The 20,343-nt window shown below is 41.8% G+C and overlaps 3 protein-coding genes across 4 annotated transcripts in view; 2 read left to right on the top strand and 1 right to left on the bottom strand.

The window, feature by feature from the left end:
• Positions 1–5,726, top strand: part of nkain4 (sodium/potassium transporting ATPase interacting 4) — a 41,699-nt gene extending 35,973 nt beyond the window's left edge. The window contains exons 6-7 of one of the 2 annotated variants that reach the window (XM_046397163.1): positions 1,831–1,915; positions 2,618–5,726. In XM_046397163.1, coding sequence (XP_046253119.1) covers positions 1,831–1,915; positions 2,618–2,627 — 95 coding nt within the window. In that variant the 3' untranslated portion in view covers positions 2,628–5,726. The remainder of the gene's footprint in view (positions 1–1,830; positions 1,916–2,617) is intronic. The other variant, XM_046397164.1, reaches the window with a different exon arrangement.
• Positions 5,727–5,814: 88 nt separating this feature from the next.
• birc7 (baculoviral IAP repeat containing 7) lies at positions 5,815–9,517 on the bottom strand. Its single transcript, XM_046396377.1, has 7 exons — positions 8,903–9,517; positions 8,183–8,282; positions 8,002–8,083; positions 7,819–7,864; positions 7,086–7,295; positions 6,304–6,369; positions 5,815–6,150 (listed from the first exon to the last, which is right to left on the bottom strand). Exons 1-7 carry the CDS (start codon positions 9,441–9,443, stop codon positions 5,951–5,953), a joined length of 1,245 nt encoding a protein of 414 aa, XP_046252333.1. The 5' UTR covers positions 9,444–9,517; the 3' UTR covers positions 5,815–5,950.
• A 1,198-nt stretch (positions 9,518–10,715) lies between these two features.
• On the top strand, positions 10,716–17,785 carry LOC124063078 (YTH domain-containing family protein 1-like). Its single transcript, XM_046396376.1, has 6 exons — positions 10,716–11,256; positions 12,083–12,107; positions 13,320–13,399; positions 14,256–15,908; positions 16,067–16,111; positions 16,299–17,785. The coding sequence occupies exons 1-6, from the start codon at positions 11,230–11,232 to the stop codon at positions 16,323–16,325; spliced, it is 1,857 nt and encodes a 618-aa protein (XP_046252332.1). The 5' UTR covers positions 10,716–11,229; the 3' UTR covers positions 16,326–17,785.
• The last annotated feature ends 2,558 nt before the right edge of the window (positions 17,786–20,343 follow it).

Genomic DNA, 20,343 nt, shown 5'->3' with positions numbered 1-20,343 from the left:
TGTCAGCTCGCCAACACCTTCACACACAGACACACGAGTGGGGGGAGGGGTTGCAGTGAACTGTAGTTCATCCTGGTTCAAAACAGTCCCTCTGATTTCAACCAGTTTCCACTGGAAATGAAACATAATCGTCTTAACATTACACCCTGCTTGTTTAGGGGCTCCGCATAGATGCCAGAACTATTGACCCACATACCTTTCATTTCTTTCGTGTGTCCACACAAGTGAAAATCAGCTTGCTCCCCGGCCTGGAAGAAACCGAGCAGGATCACATGCCCCGATCAGCTGCCAATATCTGTTTCCAAGCGGCGTCTTGCACTTAGCGGCACCTGTTGAGGCTAAGATTCTTAGACGGTGGAAATGTGGCAATCTCCCATTCTTATTTTGAAATTGTTAAACTGATTTCAGTTGAAATTTCACGTCTGAAATTGGACCATTAATTTTTCAATTTATTCTGTCATGCACTTTAAAAAAATGACCCCTATAGGAATCAGAAGTTCACCAGAGGCTGTTGGGATTCATCCTCTGAGGACCTTAAACATCTGTGCCACATTTTACAGCAATTCATCCAGTAGCTGTCATGATATTTCACTCTGAAGCAAAGTGTCGGTTTCTCAGGCCGAGTGATTGACGCTACCATCAATGTGGCTAAAAATGGCAAGCATCATTATCATCTAACTGTATTCCTCAGCACAGTTTATCATGGCAGGAGGTGGATTCCCACCTGCTTATAATGAGAAAATCACTGGTACAGAAAAGATCAGGTCTTTCTGTGTGTGTGTGTGTGTTTATCCGAGGTAAAGATGAAACAGAGAATCCCAGGAAACCAGGGCAGGGTCAGAGGAAAGCGACAGCCCCCAGACACCCACAACACCCTGTGGCTGTCTGCTCTCATCCTGCCCACCTATCTGTATTCAGCAGACCATCCCGGCCTCCTCTTATCTGGATGGAACTGATTGGCCTAACAGTAGTTTCCATGGCTGGCTCGTGTCTGTTCCACCCCCAGCTGTTGGTTCCCAGAAAGAAACAGATCTGTCACTTTTTTCTTGTTTTATTACGCTCGCGACCTGGGATCTGCTGCTTGTCTGCAGATTTTTTTTCCGCTAAACCAGGTTCAATCTCAGCTTTACCTTTTCCATGGCTTACAGCTCGTGGACATGTTGACCTCTTTCACATGAACCCCTCCAGCCTGATCCGTTTGGCCCTCTCTGACAGTCAGACCGACATGTGCCCCGCCACCCCCACCCCTTCCTCCCCCTCCTCGCCTTTGTGTCCCTTCATGAGCCGCTGGCCTTTGCCTTCATCTCCAAAACATCTCCCCGCATCTGTGAAAAAACACACAGCACTTTGGCTACCAGCGCGTCCCTCTCTTTTCTCACATGTGATGCTCATTTTGTTCATCTGCACCTCGCCCAAACTCTAAAGCGAGAAAATAAACAGAAAGCGTTGAGCATTTTGGTCGCTGGCTGAAGGTCATTTCTGTTTCTGAGCGATAAAAAAGGCTTAGGCTGTTTTGACAGCTGGCCAGCTTTCACCTGTTCCCGAGCTTTCTCTCCGCCTCCAGGCAGATGCACAGATGAAAAATAAGTTTAGGCAGAGGTATTTTTTTTATTATTATTATTTCTGTCAAAGTTAAAACTTAAAAAACAACAGGACTTATTCTCAACGTCCCTGCATCACGTGTGTCCTCCACTGTTTTGTATCCACTTCATTTCTCATTCAGCTTTTGTTTTTTATCTTGCATGTCTTTTTATTTACTTCAGTGTCTTGTTCTGTTATTGTCTGTCTTTTGATTTACTCCATAATTTGTATTCAATCCTTTGTTTTCAGTTGATTTTATTGGTGGATTTGACCCATTCCCACTCTACCATGTCAATAAGAAACCTTCTCATCTCCTCTTAAAGCCCATGTACCTGTAAGTACGAATGTGCTGTCACACCACCATATGTGCTTATGTCCCTGTGTGTTTTTAAATGTGACTGTAAGAGCAGGTGCATGTGGATATTTACTCTGCAACTGTGCATTAATCAAAAGTTGAGTTGAAATAATCTCAGCTCTTGCTCATTTATTCCAGAGCTTTTTAGTATTTGATTAGGATCCCGGAGGTTTCAAAACAACGCTGACTATTAGACAGCGGGGGTCTGAGTAATGTCTGGGGAGTAAATTTCTTTCTGAAACATGCCACATCCTGTCAGAGGGCTGTAGGGAATATGAAGGCCTTTCATGACACCATGTTTTGTGAATGCGTGTAGAGCACATGTGTGTCTCTGCGGGCAGCTGCTGATAGATGCACATGAAGAAAAACACACAAAAATCTGTCTGAAATTGGAATAATCAATTAAGTTGGGCAGAGAACTTAATAACAATGAGACTGGGAGGTCACGTAATAACTCTCTGCCAACATGAAATGAATATTTTATTAGATTCTTGACAGTTTAATCAGCTCCGTCTCTAATGGGAGGGAGGAAGTTTTCGTCTCCCAGATCTACTGAGAGTTATATCCTGGAGAAATTCACCCAGGAAAGTGTGTGTGTGTGTATATATATAAATGTGTGTGTGAGTTACCCGACAACAACTAACTCTCTGCTCTTTCTGCCCATGTTCCTCCTCTCTGCAGGTCTACGTAAATAGGCGAGTGTCCAACAGGGAGGTGACACAGCAAGTTCCCACGGATACAAAATGGCTGTTTTGACACAAACATCCTAGTGCATGGGGGCACGCCACGCATTCCTCCTCTTCTTGATTTCAGTAGTTTAACCATGTCGTTTACTGGTGCGCTGCCCAGAAAAGCCAACACTTCTCAGTTAGGGTCCATTGTTTTCCGGGGAGGGATGACGGGTTCAGGGAAAAGGGGAGATTACAGTGCAACAAAGCCTCACATTGTGTGTTTGGGGTTGTATCAATCATTATTTTTTGTATTGAGTTTTCTGCTGAAGTCCTATTGGTGTGACCTGCTTATACTGGTTTAATACTGCCCAAGAACATGACTGTATACATGTACAGCATATAAATACATTGTGTATGTAATCAGGGACTGCCCAGCATTTCCAGTCTGTGGTACTGTGTCTTAGAGGACTCAGTGATTTAGCATGTTATTGCTGGTTTGGCTCAGATCTTGGCCAGAGGGCTGAATTACAGTGGAGTCTGTGGAATGAGCTATTGTGCGCTGCCTGTTTACTTTAGGCCAGGATCTCTGTGCATAAATACAAAAGTAAACCAGGAAGAGGCAGGGGAGTGGAGAGGTGGAAAGCGGGGAGGGAACAAAAGCTCCAAACCTACAGGGGCATCCGTCAAAAATAGAAAATGTAAATAATGAAACCGGGGGGGGGGGGTTGAATTCAGAGTCTGAAATGTGAACTATCAAGAATGCAAAAGAGCGTTAGCATGTAAGAGGTGTTCAGACACAAGGAACGTCTTACTTTTGTTTCTCCAGTCTTATAATTGTGACTGTTTTCACCAACAACCAAGTCAGTATTCTTATTTTCTTTTTCTTTTTTTTGTGTGTGTGACCAGTGTTTTATCTATTTCCTACATGATTTACAGGTGTACATCAACAAGTGACCACTGTCAGTAGCATAACATGTAGGCATATCAGGGCATTAGCAGACAGGTTATTAAAACAGATGAGAAAACAAATAAAATATTCCCTTTAATAAATTCAAAAACTCTCTCTCCATATATATATATACACACACACATATATACATATGCATATACTCATATATATATATATATATATACAAACACAAACAAGCACATACGATAGGAAATCGTAACAATTTAATTGCAGTACAGCCAAGCTGTTATGACAAAAACAGTAACAGATACAGAAAGCCTACACCTGAACCTTCCCCAGGGGTCTGTCTCTAATGTCCACTGTACACGCAGAATATTTCCTAAATAGTGTGTTGCAGAGTAAATAAAAAAACAAAACAAAATAAGAATAAAAATCGACATCATGTTTCTAGCTAAATGGAATGCCTCTTCAAATATAACCTGGCCCGTCCCGACGGAGAGCTCTGCGGATAAGATCTCTGTTTAAGTGTGATTCCAGTCGAGCACCAAGTCAGTATTTCTGAAGTGTCAGATGCTTTGTTAGAAGATGTGCTGACGGTTTTGTTGTCATTTTCAGTTCTTCTCTTCTAACCGTTGACAGAGGTGATCATTATCCACGCTCTCAAGCAAAGGCTACACAGCATATTTTCAACTGTAAGAAAAACAATAGAAATTGTTTTATTGTTCATATTGCACACAAACAGTGCTGAGTTGTATGAATATGGTCTTCAGTGTAGAGGCAGCTTGGCTGAACCAGAGCGTCGCCCGCCCTGCTCAGCGGCTTAGATTCTCACTGGTGGTAGTATCAGTTATGATTGTTTTATAGCATGTTTTTTTTTTTCAGGGTTTGTATTGTAATTATGTGTATGAAGATGACAAAGGAGCAAAACTGTTCTTCATCTTGCCATAATTGAGCTGGTTGAACGTTAACCGAAAGCTCCCTCTGAGTAGTTTCTCACTCAGATTTATTATGTTTTTATCCAGCAACATAATGCATCTTTATTTTAGGCTAAAGTGCACACACGTGGGCCATATACTGATTGGTAGCACTATTTCTTTGTTAATATTAATAAATCTGTCAGAACAAAGTCGTTTTTTTTTTTTTTTTGAGTCAGATCCCCTGTCGCCTTACTGTGTGTGTGTGAGTGAATCACTACTGCTCTCTGGTGTTCAGAGTGTTCATGTACAAGTTGCAAAGCTCCAGAGTTTCTGCTGCAGGTATCCTCCACCATAAAGCTCTGTGTTTTGTCTTAATACTGTTTAGTTTTTCTGTAAGCAGCAAGTCGACAGTAACAGCAAGTCTTCGGCTGGTGTGTTTGTGCTGGATATTCGTCATGTAGGGGGAGTCTGCGCTTTTCGCTTGTTCTTTCACTGTTTCACTCATTTTTGTCTTTGTCGTTTAGAATAAGCTCTTTTGTTACTGTGTTTCTTGGTGCTAAGTTTGAAATTGTCTGCTTGGCTTATTTTATAATCAAAGGAGCTGCGATCAAAAGAAGTAGCTTTTTGTTCTCAGTCCTGTTTTGTCAGCACCTAAAAATATCCTACAGCGTCTAAGATTCCTCTGCGATATTAGATGTTCTCCACTGCCAGATAGACAGAAAACAGAGAGAGAATCATCTGACCATTTCTGCTGGCCAGTTTTAGAATGATGAGAGTGAACCTTGTTGATTCGATTGGTCACCTTTCTATTGGCAAGATGCAATAATTTATGTCATTATCGTCTTTAGGATTTAAAGTCCCCACAATCCTGTCAGACTAACTGTTGTGTGGGTTAGTTGAAACATAAAGCACCTCGCATTGTATCAGTATTAGTAGTAAATGCTACTAAAATTACTGTGTAAAAACTAGTCTTCCTCTCAGTGCAATACAGCCTCTTCCTCAACCCCGATGACTGGAATTAGTTGAATCCTGTTATGGTTGTGTATGTATGTGCTAGTCTCCACTGAAAAAGTTTCCATTTGTTTGTAGATAATTCTTTTTCTTTGTATAGAAAGTTAGAAAGTGGAAAACATCTTTTCTTTTTTTTCTTTTTTTGTATATCTCTCTGCTATTTTGTGACCTGTGTTGCCCCAACCCCATGTGAACTGATTGTGTAATCCTATTTATCCAGAACTGTGCTTTTGTGTTCATGTAAATAGGTGTTTGTTAATAAAAGAATCTGTTCTTTTAAAGATCTTGTCATCATGTCCGCTTTTTGCGAAGTGGACTCTGTGACCACAAAACCATTGATAAGGAGTATACACATATTCAACAGCTTAAAATGTTTATTATAGAAAATAATCTGTAAACTCTGACACAAAAAAGTCAACCAGCTATAATCTTTATTTGTCATCAGTACAAGGGAATAAAATAGGAAAACTCAAGGCCATTCTCATGTGGCGCCTGTATGGCAGCCTTAGGACATGAAAGCACGAACGCTGCCTCTAATGACAGCTCTGCAGATGGGACAGTGACGCAGGCTGGCAGCACAGTCACCACACACCACCAGATGACCACAGGGGATGAAGACGATGGACACCAGTTTGTCCATGCACACCTTACAGGTTCTCTCCTCCTGCAGCTGCCTCAGCAGCTCCTCTGGGCTGGGGTCCTTTGCTGTCGGACAAACCACATAAAGAAAACTGTTGTGTCTGAAACGTAATCACTCCGGGGTAGAGAGATCATATGTCCACAACGCAACACTGTGTTATAGAGAAGTGATAAACAAGTAGCTTTTTCCTGCAAATCATACAGATGTTGACCTCTGACCTTTCTCTCTTATCGGCGTCTGTGTCCTCACATTTCCAGCACTGGAGCCCTGACGCATCTCTGGCTCTGGAGGACACAAACATGGAAAATAACATCAAACAATATGGACTTATGCATTTATTGTAACATTGATAATTGAATTATTATTAATTTACTCATATTAAAAAGTCAAGTCAGACTCCTCATATATAAATATAAAATAGTAAGAAAATGACTGATTGGTGCTCATAGCAGTGTGTTCAGTGTCCTTCACTCAACTTAAAGTACCAAAACAACAATTTAGCAAATACTTGATTGCAAGTGAAAGTCCTGCATGTAAAAGTACAAAAGTGTCATTAGTGAAATGTGCATAAAGTATGGAAAAGTGAAAGTACATGAGAAATGGCCCAAAACTGGTTAACAGCTATAAGTCATATGACTTATTAGCTTGTTAATGTGATTTCATCAGTGTGTAAACAGCATTACATCACTGTAGCTTGTTGAGGTTTGAATAGCTTTATATATACACAGTTAGTTAGCTTTGTTCTGCCACCCAGACACGTGAGAAGTGACAAGGCATCCCAGGGTTCCTTCTAAGAGATCACATGATTGGCATCCGGTTTTGGAAACCTCCAGTTTAACCTTATGCAATGTGTTTGAGAAATACAATATCTCCCTCTAAAGTGTAGCAGAGTATAAGTATGAAACAGCAGACAAAGGAAATAGACAAGTAAAGTACAAGTATCCTAGAACCATACTTAAGTGCAATACTTGAGTAAAGTTAACTCTGCACTGACTGTTACCTTGACTCTGTATCCCGCTCTGTCTGTCCTCTTGCTCCGCCTGCAGGACATCAGTTACCAGGTCAGACACAGAAGTGTAGTGCTGGCCTGTCAAAAGGAACTTAGTCTGGACCAGACTCTCCACCAGGCCGGCTTCAAAGCCCATCTGCAGCACAGTCTGCACCACAGGAGAAAGCATGGCCGAGGAAGCTGCCAGACCTCCAACCATATCTGTCAGATGAGAGGAGGGAAGAATTGAGGAAGACAAGACCAGTGACCAGCCACATATACGGAAAAGGTCTACGTGTCCACAAAAATGTTAGCAATATATTTGAAAAATGGGGAAATAAGGTGACAAGTTGTGCAGTTTACTTTTGTTTATGAATATATTATCATTTTAAACCACAGACTTCTTCAGTGTATCTGATATGGCTTCATCCTTCAAGGCTGTTTTAAAACAAGTGGTTCACCGAGGTTGATCTAAAAATAACTTAATCAACTGGTTGCAGCCTTTATTTTCTCCATTTGCACAATCTGCACTGCAGCTCACAATCTTTCCCCTCTTTTGTGTGAACAAGCCGGAGAGCATGTTGACTCTTTGATTCTCTACACTGCAGGATACATAAAGATAATTACTTGCATCAGAGCATTGTTCCTATCTTGGTGTTCAGGTCTACTCGGTCAGAATAAAATTTCTGCAATTTCTTAGTGCACTCCCATCTCTTTCTGCCTTGTTTCAATTTATGTGACGTACCATTTCTGGATCCAATATCTCTGGCTGTGGAAGTCTGCGAGCCACCCTAGAAAAGTAATTGCATTTTCAACAGTGAAAGTCAAGAACGATTTTAACTGTAGCAATGACACAATTCGTGAGCGTGTGATCATGTGTGCAGAACAGATTTTATTCTGAGCAGATAAGAGGGATAAAAGCTCTCACCATGGTCTCACCCAGATGGAAATGAGCATCCTGTATGTTGCTGATATACTCCTGCCCTCTAGACTGGATTAAAAACTCACATCTGAGAGATACAAAGACATCATTTTATAATTCGAAATCAAAAACAGCCAGACGATTTATTCAAACGATGTCTTTGTATCTGCCTTGTGACAAGTCCTACCGTGGAAACCACTTGGCGTGTTCCTGCCAGGGGTCGTCTCCTGGCTCCCAGTTCCTCAGCCCACCATCACAGTAGAAGCATTTGACGTTGTCACCGTGACCTGTCAGGATGTACAGCACTACTGTGAGAAGGGTCTAATGACAGAAACCTTGTGAATCTGTACTGCTTTCCAATCCAACACATAACATCTGTTTATCTGTTTATGTTCCTTGTGTCCCAAATGAAAAAAAAACAAACAAACAACAAAAACCAGCAAAATCAAAATATATGTCAGATCGCACAAGAAACCATTCTCACACACAAACTAACATCTGTGGAAAGAAATACAAGAGAATAATCCTTGACACAGTCTCAACAAACACTGTTAGCTTCACAAAAAACACCACTCATTGAAGGGTTGCTTCATTTGATTGCATTGTTTTGTACTGGTTTTCATTATATTGTGCCCACAGTCAGTGTATTGCCTGAAGCTGTGGAGCCCTACTTCTTTAACAGCCCCAGCTTTGTCCAGGTTGTTCTGTCCACAACATCATGACTCAGCAGGACAATTGTACCATGAACTCTCTCACAAAGAGAGGTCACGCTAACAGTGACTGGGTCAGTGTGGAATATTTCGCTCAAATATACCCACGGATACTACACTGCTGCTCATAAAAATATCAAAAAGCAGATGATTAGGGTAGAAATGTTTTTAAGGCATTGCAGTGAGACAATGAGCACCTGTATAGAAAAACCCCGCTCTAGCGAGAACATCTGGCTGGACTGAGGCCTCAGTGGGCCAGTTGTGGAAAGTGGTGAGCCGGGAATCCTCCCCCTCCATTTCTGGGTAGACCGCTTGTCCAGCTGTCCCCTGATCATCCATAGTCATCCTCTGGAGTTGACTCAACAGTTGGCCGTCCACAGAATCAGAGGATCCGACTTGGAGTGGAATATTTCCCACAGCACGACCCAGTATGAAACTGCAAGTGGGGAAATGCCTCTTGTGCTCGACAGCTGGACTGTCCCCTTGCACCCAACATCTTAAAATCCCTCCACAGCAGAAACATTGGACTTTATCCCCGGGGCCTAGAAAGAAGAAGCCAGCCTTCGCCAAGTCTCCAGATGTGACAGGTGCATCTGCTGGCCAGTTCTGAAAAGTTCGAATCCTCTCCCGTTCTCTTCGCATCTGAGGCTCCTCGAGGATGTGCAACATGGTACTCCTGTCATCCATCATTCTGTGGCATGTAAGCTCTCCTTTCTCTCCTTGTGCTGTGCCAGTCATCTCTTTTGCGGTCCATAGTGGAGCGCACACTGAAGGTGAGTGCAGCACACCAGCTGAAATAATGTGATCAGCTGCGGGGGCCTGCACAGCAGCCTACAGGAGACTGTTTTCCAGAAAAGCCACCGAATGCTAGAACGTATGCTCATTGATCCTTGAATGAATGAAAGGCTGATCATGCCATGTTGCTCCGCCTCATAGGAAAAAAGCTAACCATGTAAGCTTCAGATGCATGTTATGGTGTAACAATTAATATGATTGTCAAAGGGATATAAACTTGTTTAAAAAATACAATTAAACACAAGGAGGTCACTTAAAAGCTTATAACTAAATTCATTTTTGGTTTTCTGTCAGGAGTAAGTTGGATTTCAACACATGTCCACAGGCTTCGTGACAAAAAAAAATAAATAAATAAAAGAAAACTTACCCTTTCAAAATAAAGTGTCAACGTTTGAAATAGCCAGGCATAAATCACAAGGTTGCGGGCAATGAGTCGCAATTGACAAAAAATAAACCAAGTCAAAACATAATCTAATATGATATGGCATATAAAATGTCAATGTTAGGAGAAACAAGCGCTTGGAAAAATGAATTGCCATGAACGTATGGCTTCAAGGTTTGACCTTTGACAGAGTTTAGGGAGCTGTGGATGCATCATTGCTACCTCCTGGTGGCGGAAAGATGTAATAAACTCTGTGATTTATTTCAAGCCTTAATCTAAACAGTTCATATTAAATTGCTTGCCAGGCTAGAAGCCACCATGGTATAAATTATTCTGCAGTTATAAGTATCAAACTTCTATGTACTGCATATATAGTACTGAGAAGCTCGCGCTATGGCCACACACAGTTGTCAGATTTCCGATACAAATCATATTCAAAGTACTCTACATTAGTGTCAGTGATCGTGATTTTCTGTCTGTCTACGTGGGACGGGACTGTAACTATCTGACTGATACCTTAGACGTCAAACTGTACTGTGTGTAACTGCATCTAATGCCATCTTTTACACTACAGTGAGTCTCACATGAGCACTGCACTGAACCGTATCAGATTTTAAGGGTCTCTGCAGAACACCACACTCAGTCTGCTGATAGACCCCGTGGCGTCGTTTACACCCACAGAGAAAGCAGACAATAGCACCAATGTCAATGAAGTAAAGGTAGGACAGGCCTACTTCTTATATTTGTGTTTCAGCGTTCATGAATTGGATTAATTCGCTACGTCTATGTTATGTAAATCAAGGACAGACAACTTTGAGAAAAGAGAAGATGCTCCAAACTTTTGCCACTGGAAGTAGGGGAAGAACTTAAGCCACCCCGCGGGGGACGACGTGAACTGCAGCGGCGGCTCAAAGCCCGGATGGAGCAGCCATTGGGGAAGTGTACAGGGTTTTAACGTAACTGAGGAGTGCTCTCTCTCTCTCTCTCTCTCTCTGGAATAATAAAGACAAAGTCAAAGGCGGCAGAGAATAGAAAGATTCAAGAACCGAAATATCCACTCGGCGACATATAACGTCAACCCGAAAACCTGTGCCAGGACTTGACTCTTTTCGGGCACAGTATCCGAGGCGACAAGACTTGAACTGTGGAAGTTGGGATACGTGCACACAGCGGAAAATATACAGCTGAGCCTGCGCTACAACTGCTAGCCACACGCTAAGCGGCACCACTAGCCACATAGCTAACTGTAACTGAGCTGTGAACTTGCTTTCAAATCACGGGGCTTGAAAATCCAGTCACAAGCCCGGGCTCTGTGAAAATCCAATCCAGGGATTTGCTTAATGAATTATGTCTGCCACAAGCATTGACCCTCAGGTAGGAAGGCCGATGTGCATCGCCTGTAAAGAGATTGCAAGCTAGCTACCTGCTAACGTTAACGATTTACTGGGCTACGGCTATTCCTCGGAAGTGCTAGCTAGCCTCTGAGGTTGGCCGGTAGCTAGCAAGTTAGCTACATTCCGTCAAACGGTTAAATGATTTTTATGGACATGTACGAAAGATGACACTCACACATTAGCATGCAAGCCGTTGCCAAACGCATCTTTAACTGAAAACATATCTTTGTGAGACCAGCGTAGCCGAATAAACTCTCCACATGTAGATTGAAAACCTAAAGCTAACGTTAAAAGAATTAAACAGTAGTTCAAGCTAACGTAACTTATTCACTGAATCGTAACTTTTTATCTTGAAAGTGTCACAGTTATGCACATGGTGTACAGGCCGTCCATAATGTATTCAGCCTATGAAGGCAAACTAAGTTACAGGCTGTCTTTGCGTTATTGTTGTTTATAAAAAAAGCGTTTTAACAGTGCTATGTTAGCTAGCCAAGTTGTGCGTGAATTAACACTGCCGGTGGCTGGTCGATCAACTAACTCAAGCTACAAATCCTAGTGTGTTATACGAAGCAAATGATATATCTGTTGTAGCCAACTGTAAGTCTATACTGCTTTCAATATAGAGTAAGGTACATGTCTTGCATTGCCTCTCCAGGAAGTAGTCTGAAGGCTCGGTTTTTGAGCAATAGATTGGTGTCCTTAGAGGCTGTGCGATACTCAGTTTAAATCGCTGTGTGAAATCACAAATCAACTGAAAATAACCACGCGGTCTCCTTTTTTCTTTTCATGGTCCAAAATGAATGCAGAGATCAAAGGGACAAGCATCTAAAGGTAAGTCGTGCCGTCACCTGAAGATTGAATCAAGATAATTTGTTTGAATATGTGTTTAGTCTGGGCCTGCCTTTTCCTGCTAAATCAGCACTGCATACACCAGCCCTTCATGGAGTCATAATCTGTCTCAGATACACTACTGTCAGGCTGGACAGTGTTTTAGGAGCATGATTAAATACAAAGTGCTGAGGCTTTGGCACAGTGTGAACAAAAGGTGTCAATTAAATATTTTTTTTATATTAAAGTTTTTAGGGGGATGAGAACTTAACTTGCCATTGTCTGTACACTAACTAACCATAATTGGAAGAATTCAGTCTGTTCCTGAAACAGTTTGGCTGACTGCATTGAGAATGTGAAGTTGAATATGACACAGCAGTGTCAAGCGGGAGTTTAGTGTGCGCAGCATCCACCATGAGCTAAAAAGGCAGGTGACTCATGGAGGAAATTAATTTAGGTTATTTGTTTACTGGTGGTATCCGTGATGAGAAGATTTTTATTATGTTTATTGCATTTTCATGCAAGGTATACACATCGTCCACCAACAATGAATGTTCTCAGTTTTTCATGAACATTAGTGTAGTGTTGGCAACACCGTTATTATAGCCTCATCATAATTTTATTCTTTATGATGTTCATGTCATCTTTGATTTGTTGCAGTTGCTAGAGGGTGTAGTGTCTGTTAGGCCTTGACTAACTCTCTACCTGCAGGTCTGGCTTGCAGCAGGCCACAGGTTGATTTCACCTCCAGGATAGGCTTGTCCCAAGGGCCACAGTGCTGATTGACATGGCTCACTGACTTCAGACTTTTGTTTTGAAACAACTCATGCCCATATTAGAGGGACAGACAGATCTGAGTACTAAATTTGTGTATTGATTGTTTGTTAGATGAGTAAATCTTAATGTATCACTAATATAATAATGAAACCAGGGCTTTAACTAATGTGGTTAAAATATTTCAGTAGAATAAACCTCATATGAAGGAACAATCAATGGAGATGTGTAGACATGTGATCTAATAAGGAAATTTGAGATAGGTCGCTCCGGGTAGCTGACAAAATGAAATATACATTTTTTTTCTGTAATTTCACAATTTAAACCCAGGTCACGCCATTTCAACCTCAACACAACTTGATATTTAAAGCAGCTATTGCTATCTGTATGTTCATATATGCATATTTAAATGCATATTAATGTGATTTTCTTTTGTTGCAGTGCAAAATGGTTCACTACATCAGAAGGAGACTGTCCATGACAATGACTTTGAGCCATACCTCACTGGTCAATCAACTCAGGTAAAGACCAGTATCTCTGTCTTAAGAAAATTGTTGAGCAAAACATACCAGGGCCAATATTGATCTTATATTTGATCTTTTTTGATAATCAGTGTCAGTGTTGTCAGTGTTGTTGTGTTTATCTGCTTCGGCTCTGATGCAGCATCCTCTCTCTCTCTCTCTCTCTCTCTCTCTCTCTCTCTCTCTCTCTCTCTCTCTCTCTCTCTCTCTCTCTCTCTCTCTCTCTCTGTCTCTGTCTCGCTCCCTCTCCCTCAAGTAACTAGTCACTAAAGTTATCAAATAAATATAGTACAGTAGAAGGTACAATATTTACCTCCCCACTATAGTGGAGTGGAAGTATAACTTAGCAGAAAATTGAAATACTCAAGTTTGAGTACCTGAAAACAGTATTGAAGTACATTATTTACATGGATTATCCCTTTTCATGTTCCTTTGCTGGTTATTCTCAATTTTTACCACAAATGTATATTAGTTTCAAATATCAGTTATTGGTCTCCCTGATTACTAATAGTCAATATCAGCCCTGAAAAAACTTATCAGTTGATCCCTGCTCAGAACAATGTTACCTTTTTTTGTGACATTAATGGTTTGACATGTAAATGAATGAAATGAGAAATGTGTACGGATTAATTAAAAAAAAAAAAGCTTTACAAAAAAATGCTTCTTTCAGCAGAATTTTACCCTGATTATTTTAATGTTAGTTATTTTGTTAGTCACTTTTGTTAAATTAGAATACCATTTACCAGCGTTGTGTGTATACAACAGGATTAGAATTTTATTACATTTGAAGACTTGGTTTAAATCAAACTGTAGTCACTTGCTAATGTTGTGGCTCTGCTGACCTTCATTCATCCAGAACAACAGCTACCAGTCCATCACCGACCCCTACCTGTCCAGCTACTACGCCCCCTCCATTGGCTTTCCATACCCCCTCAGTGAAGCTCCCTGGTCCACAGGTGGGGACCCTCCTATTCCGTACCTGACCCCCTATGGACCTTTGAGTAATGGAGACCATCACTTCATGCCAGACACAGTGTTTGGCCAGCCAGGGGGCCTGGGAAGCAGCATCTACCCTCACAGGTTTAACTTTTTCCCTGAAAACCCTGCCTTCTCTGCTTGGGGCACAAGTGGTTCCCAGGGTCAGCAGACTCAAAGTTCGGCCTACGGTGGCAGCTACAGCTATCCTCCCAGCTCCCTTGGGGGCACCCTGGTACCTGATGGGCAGACAGGTTTTCACAGTGACACTCTCAACAAAGCCCCTGGTATGAACAGCCTGGAGCAAGGTATGGTTGGATTGAAAATCGGAGGGGATGTCACTGGTCAGGGATCAGGAGTCAAGGCTGTGGGATCTGTGATTGGTGGACCTGCGGTGGCAGCCACAGGAAACGGAGCCACACCTATCGGGATGCCTCCACCCAAACCCACCTCCTGGGCTGCCATCGCCAGCAAACCTGCCAAGCCACAGCAGCTAAAAGCTAAGGTGAAACCAGGGATGCCCAATCCAGGTGGGGCTCTTCCCCCACCACCAATCAAACACAACATGAACATTGGGACCTGGGACAAGGGCCCAGTGACTAAAGTAGCCACAGCTCCACTGCAGCAACAGCAGCAGACTCTCAGTCTGCCTCATGCTTTGCCACCTCAAGGCCCCATGCAGCAAGGACCAATGCAGCCTCCCCCTCCCCAGTCTTTGGTGCAGCCCCAGATGCAACCTATGGCCTTACAGCCCCAGCCCCCCCATCACCAGCACCATCAGCCTCCACCTCAGCCCTACCAAAACCACACCCAGCCCCCACAACCCCAAACCCGCTGGGTTGCCCCACGTAACCGTAACCAAGGCTACGGACAGGGTGGTCCCAGCTATGATGGTAGTGGTATGATGGGTATGGTTAGTAGTGGGAACAGTGGACCCCACCCTTCTGCCAGCCAGGGACCTGGTGTGGAGTCCCACCCAGTGCTGGACAAGTTGCGTGCCTCCCATAGCTACAACCCTAAGGACTTTGAATGGAACCTGAAGAACGGTCGTGTTTTCATCATTAAGAGCTACTCCGAGGACGATATCCATCGCTCCATCAAGTACTCCATCTGGTGCAGCACAGAGCATGGTAACAAGCGGCTGGACTCGGCCTTCCGGGCAATGAACGGCAAAGGCCCAGTGTATCTGTTGTTCAGTGTCAATGGCAGTGGTCATTTCTGCGGTGTGGCAGAGATGCGGTCACCAGTGGACTATGGCACCAGTGCTGGTGTTTGGGCACAGGACAAGTGGAAGGGCAAGTTTGACGTGGACTGGTTGTTTGTTAAGGACGTGCCTAATAGCCAGCTGCGCCACATCCGTCTGGAGAACAACGACAACAAGCCAGTGACCAACTCCCGTGACACCCAGGAGGTTCCTCTGGAGAAGGCCAAGCAGGTGCTCAAGATCATCGCCACCTACAAACACACCACCTCCATCTTTGATGATTTCTCCCATTACGAGAAGAGGCAGGAAGAAGAGGAGGAGGTTCGCAAGGTGGGTGCAGTCATCTCACTATGTTACCTAAAATACACCAGAAGTTTTATTTGGCACCTTGATTAGAGTAAAACTGTGTTCTTGCTCAGTCGTTGCTAAGGCTGTGTCTGAGAGACTAATTCTTGTTTTTTTTCTCTCTCTGTTCTCTCTTTTGACAGACTTTTGAACCTTCTCAGTTACAGAATCGCTCTCGGTTGGATCAGGTAAAGAACTGCCACGTTTTCTTGTTACTATCATCAATTGAGGGATATTGATCGCTCATGATTGTGTTATTCACTCAGTGAATATGAAATTTTGACTAGTAGTCATCAAAATGTCTTTCAGTAAACAGTGTTATTATGTGATGTTTGTATATCTAATGTTATTTCTTTTGTTCTTTTTTCCAAACAGGAGCGCCAAAGCAGGAATAAACAATAGAAGACATTTATCCTTGGCTTGATCAACAGTTACACTAGAACTTTTGATTTAAGAGACAGAAGAATATGAAAATGCAAACAAGCCCTTCATTTTTTTTTTCTATTTAATCCCGGTGAATCTCTGCCATTGTTGAGACTTGTGCTTTTTTTGCCCCATGTACCACCCACTTCTTGTGCAGGGATAACAAGCTAATTTAATGTATTACCTAGCCACCATCGCAGTCTTGAGTTCTTTTTTTTTTTTTTTGGTTTGTTTTTTTTTTAGATATTTTTCTTCCCGTTCCATCTTGTACTCTTCTCTCACCAGACTGGTTTTCTCTCTCCTGCCCCCACCCTCTCCTCTTCCCAGTTGAATCAGGGTTTGACTGCACCATGGAGAAAAAAAAAATCTGCCACTTTATATTTCAGTACAATCAGGAACGGATATGTCCTGCCCCTATTTGTCCATTTGGGGGCAACATTGCCATGCTTCAGAGGTTTAACTGTGCCAACAGGGTTGGAGGATTCCCAAAGGCAATGTAGGACTTGGAGCTGTGCGATTATAAAACTTCAATGTTTTATCTATTTTTCATTCAGATCGACAAAATCTCTATATTTTGGCTTACTACTGACAATTTTCATTTCAGAAATCTGTTTTCTGGAGCCTTAATGTTTTTTTTCTAATTATTGGTGACTTCTCAAAAGAACTGCTCATACAGTGACACTGCTGGAGAAATCAGGGATAGTGTGAAGTCACACGGGACTAGAGACATTACTGAGGAGGAATTGCAAGGGCCTCTGGGAAAGAAATAATGGATGTGTCCTCCACAGCCAGAACTCTCACCATTTAAGTCAAAAATTGTACTATTGACATTCTTCACACCCCTCTGCTTTGCTTTGTTTTAATGTTTGTCTTTTGTACGTTTCATCAGGAGATTCTGCTTGTGTACGCAACCCAGTCTGAGAGAATTGTCGCATCCACCATTTTAAATTGTTTTATAATCAGAGTTATGTAATGATGTAACTATTACAATGAATGAATTGTTGCTTTTGCTTTTTTTTCTTTTTGTTCCACAGAATGGGGGGAGGGTTCACATATTTGTCCATCATTCTGTCTTAATCCTTTTCCCCCTTTGAATTTGGTTTTGCTAAGTCTATCATGTTGGTCGTAATGCTAAGCTTTAACGTAGGAGCCTATATATTCATGGAGAAAGCCTAAAAATGTATAACCTAAAAATTAATGTAACTGATTTACTATCGAGTAAGAAAAAAATAAGAATGAAATGTGGTTTCTGTGTGTTTTTTGGTTGTTGTTGCGAAAATAGTTCTAGACTGAAATCAGTGATTATGATCCAGTAAAGTATTTTGAGGTATGTTAAAAGAAAAAAAGATTGGATATTTAAAAAAAAAAAAAAAAAAGAAAAAAAAAGAAGAAGAAGAAAAAAAAATCACTAATAGATGTGTGTGCCCATGCATGGCAAGCTACAATATAGAAAGTCTGCTGGAAAAACACTGTTATCCATCCTGCAGCTTGTCTGAGAGGTGAGAGTAGTGATGTTTAGTTAACAGTCCTTTAAAGGATGGTGTCCTCCTGTTCTCGTGTCAGCCAGAATGAGGTTTATTTGTCAGTGGGCGTTGGAGACCAGCAGGTTCTCTTCTCGTGATTAGTTTGAAACTGTCGCCTCAGTATTTTGTGGACTGTGAGGTTACCGCGAGGCAGGAAGTAGAGCTGCTAGTAGACACGGCTGTCTCTTTCACGTCGAGGGATTCGTTTTGTGTTGAGATCTTTCTGAATTTGTGTAAGAGTTGAAATCTGATGTAGCTTCGTGGTAAATATTCAGATCCCACTCCACAATTTACTGTATGAAATATTGGAACTGAGACAGGTGATACTGACAAGTTGGCACCTGTTAAAGGTTAATGTGGCCTAAACTGTCTTTTCAAACAGTGTATTTTTCTCTATGATCTCTTGATTCTGTCACAACTTTACCCTGTTACAATGCTAAGATGGCAGAGGTGCTGCACTTTGCTGAGGTCGCTCGAGTGTGATTATGAACCATATGCTTCACGACCGTATTTCCAGGTGTGTGAAGCTGCATTGTCTTTTTTTTGTTTATTTTTTGTCTTTTTTTCACCTGGCCAGTGTAATCCCTTGTACTCTAGAAAACTGACCTCTTAAAGGACCCTTTCTTCTTCATTTCTTGTCCTTTTGTACCTGCACTAATCAATAGCTAGGTTGATCCAAGCAATACGGTGAACGCCCTTCACATGTTTGCCTTCACCAACAGCGCTCTCTCTGACCGCCATAGAGTCGGGGTGGGGTGGGGGTGGGGATGCGGGAGGTGAGAAGCTAAAGGATGCCACTGAAGATTCGAGGCGCAGCCACAGCCGTCTTTGCCTCAGGAAGCATGAGCAGGTTGTGATTATAGTACAGGGCTTACGTGCACGTTAACGATAACTGTCAAATGTTGCAATAGAGGGATGTCAAGTTAGCCATGAAATAATATGTATCAACCCCAAAAAGGATTAATGACATGAAATATTAAATAAACATTGATTATCTTCTAGACCACCGCTGTAGTGGGCATAACTTGTTCGAAAGATATATCTTGGTTTTTCTTTATAGAAGAAATCAAGCCTTAATAAACTGTCCATTCAGAAATTACTTTGTCTTGATCTCATGAATTCTTTGTTGGTGAGTGAAAAACCATTTGTATTGACCTTATACAAGAAAAAAAAAAAAAAGATGAAGCTCTGCAGGGCAGCCCCAGTGTTTAAATGTCACAGAGAGGTTTTCTTAGCTGGAAATCTTTCTTTCTGTCATCTTTTTTTCCCCTCATTCTACTACAGTTGACTACTGTATCTGTAAATACTGATCTCTGTTTGCTCAGGCTCAAATGGTCACCAGCAGAATTTGATAAAATGCAAAAATTGAGAATTGCATATCCATCACATACATGTGCAGATGATTGGATAATTTAACTAACTAGACTTAAATTCGTGTACATGCTTCCCAAAATTAAATTCTTAGTAATCCAAGCCATCAGCTCTACTTGCCCTGTTCACGATTTACTTAAGGCGCTGTGAATGTAGTATTCAGCGCAGGTTTACAATGTATTTGTCTCACAGTTGTCAAAAGTTTTCTTTTTTTTTTTTTTCCCCCTTGACAGGAGCTCTCCATGGTGCTGATTTCCTGATTTGGAGGAACTGTTGGTGGCATGTTTCAGTCACATAATGAAGCAAAGAACACGCTGTGGGGTAGAAATGCTGTAAGTGACCTTATATGAAATAATGGAGATTTTCTTGTGATTGACTATAAAATATAATTGCATTTTATCCCATGAAACCATTTTATGTATTTCTAAAACAAATCATCAGGGTAGTCAAGGTAGTTATATTTGGTGCACATCGCCAGCCCTGCTCTTTCTCTTTGAAAAACAGTTCATGGTGCATTCATGGTGCAAAGTTGGCCTGACTGCCATGTACAGTTCTTCATAAAATAATCACAAGAACAAGCAGAAAACTCAGTGCAGCTCAAGCTTTATTTCTTGTCACAACAGTACAAAGCATGCATCCATACTGAGGCAAAACATAGACAAACAATATGACATTCAGGCTGTCTGCTTTATAGACTTGCATATCAATTTGGAGCCCAGAGAAGCGTGAATATTTTACCAACAAACACCCCACAGTGACGTGCGTGTTTGGCTCAGTGCTCAAAAACTTGATTAAATGCGTTTAGGTTAATTTAGATTTTTACTGTATGTTGTTAGCAGTAATACGCCATATCAAATTTCAACTTGATTGATGGAGTTTACATCAAAGTTGCCAATATTAAAGCTTTGATGTCAAAGACAGAAATGACAGCTTTTGCCAAAGTCAGCTGCTGGTCGTCAATTTGGTCCCGTTTGATTCACCGTAAAGTTGTGTTTATTTAAATATATGTGTCCAGGGGTTTGTCACTAAAACCATTTTCTTCTGAGCTGAATTTAAATATGTTTCAATATGACTGTTCAGCGCTGGCATGTTTAAAAGGACAA

The sequence above is a fragment of the Scatophagus argus genome, chromosome 8 (genome assembly GCF_020382885.2).
Source record: "Scatophagus argus isolate fScaArg1 chromosome 8, fScaArg1.pri, whole genome shotgun sequence".
In the NCBI taxonomy this organism is placed as follows: Eukaryota; Metazoa; Chordata; class Actinopteri; family Scatophagidae; genus Scatophagus; species Scatophagus argus.
The sequence above is the reverse complement of the archived record's forward strand: the minus strand, read 5'-3'. Positions and strand labels throughout refer to the sequence as shown.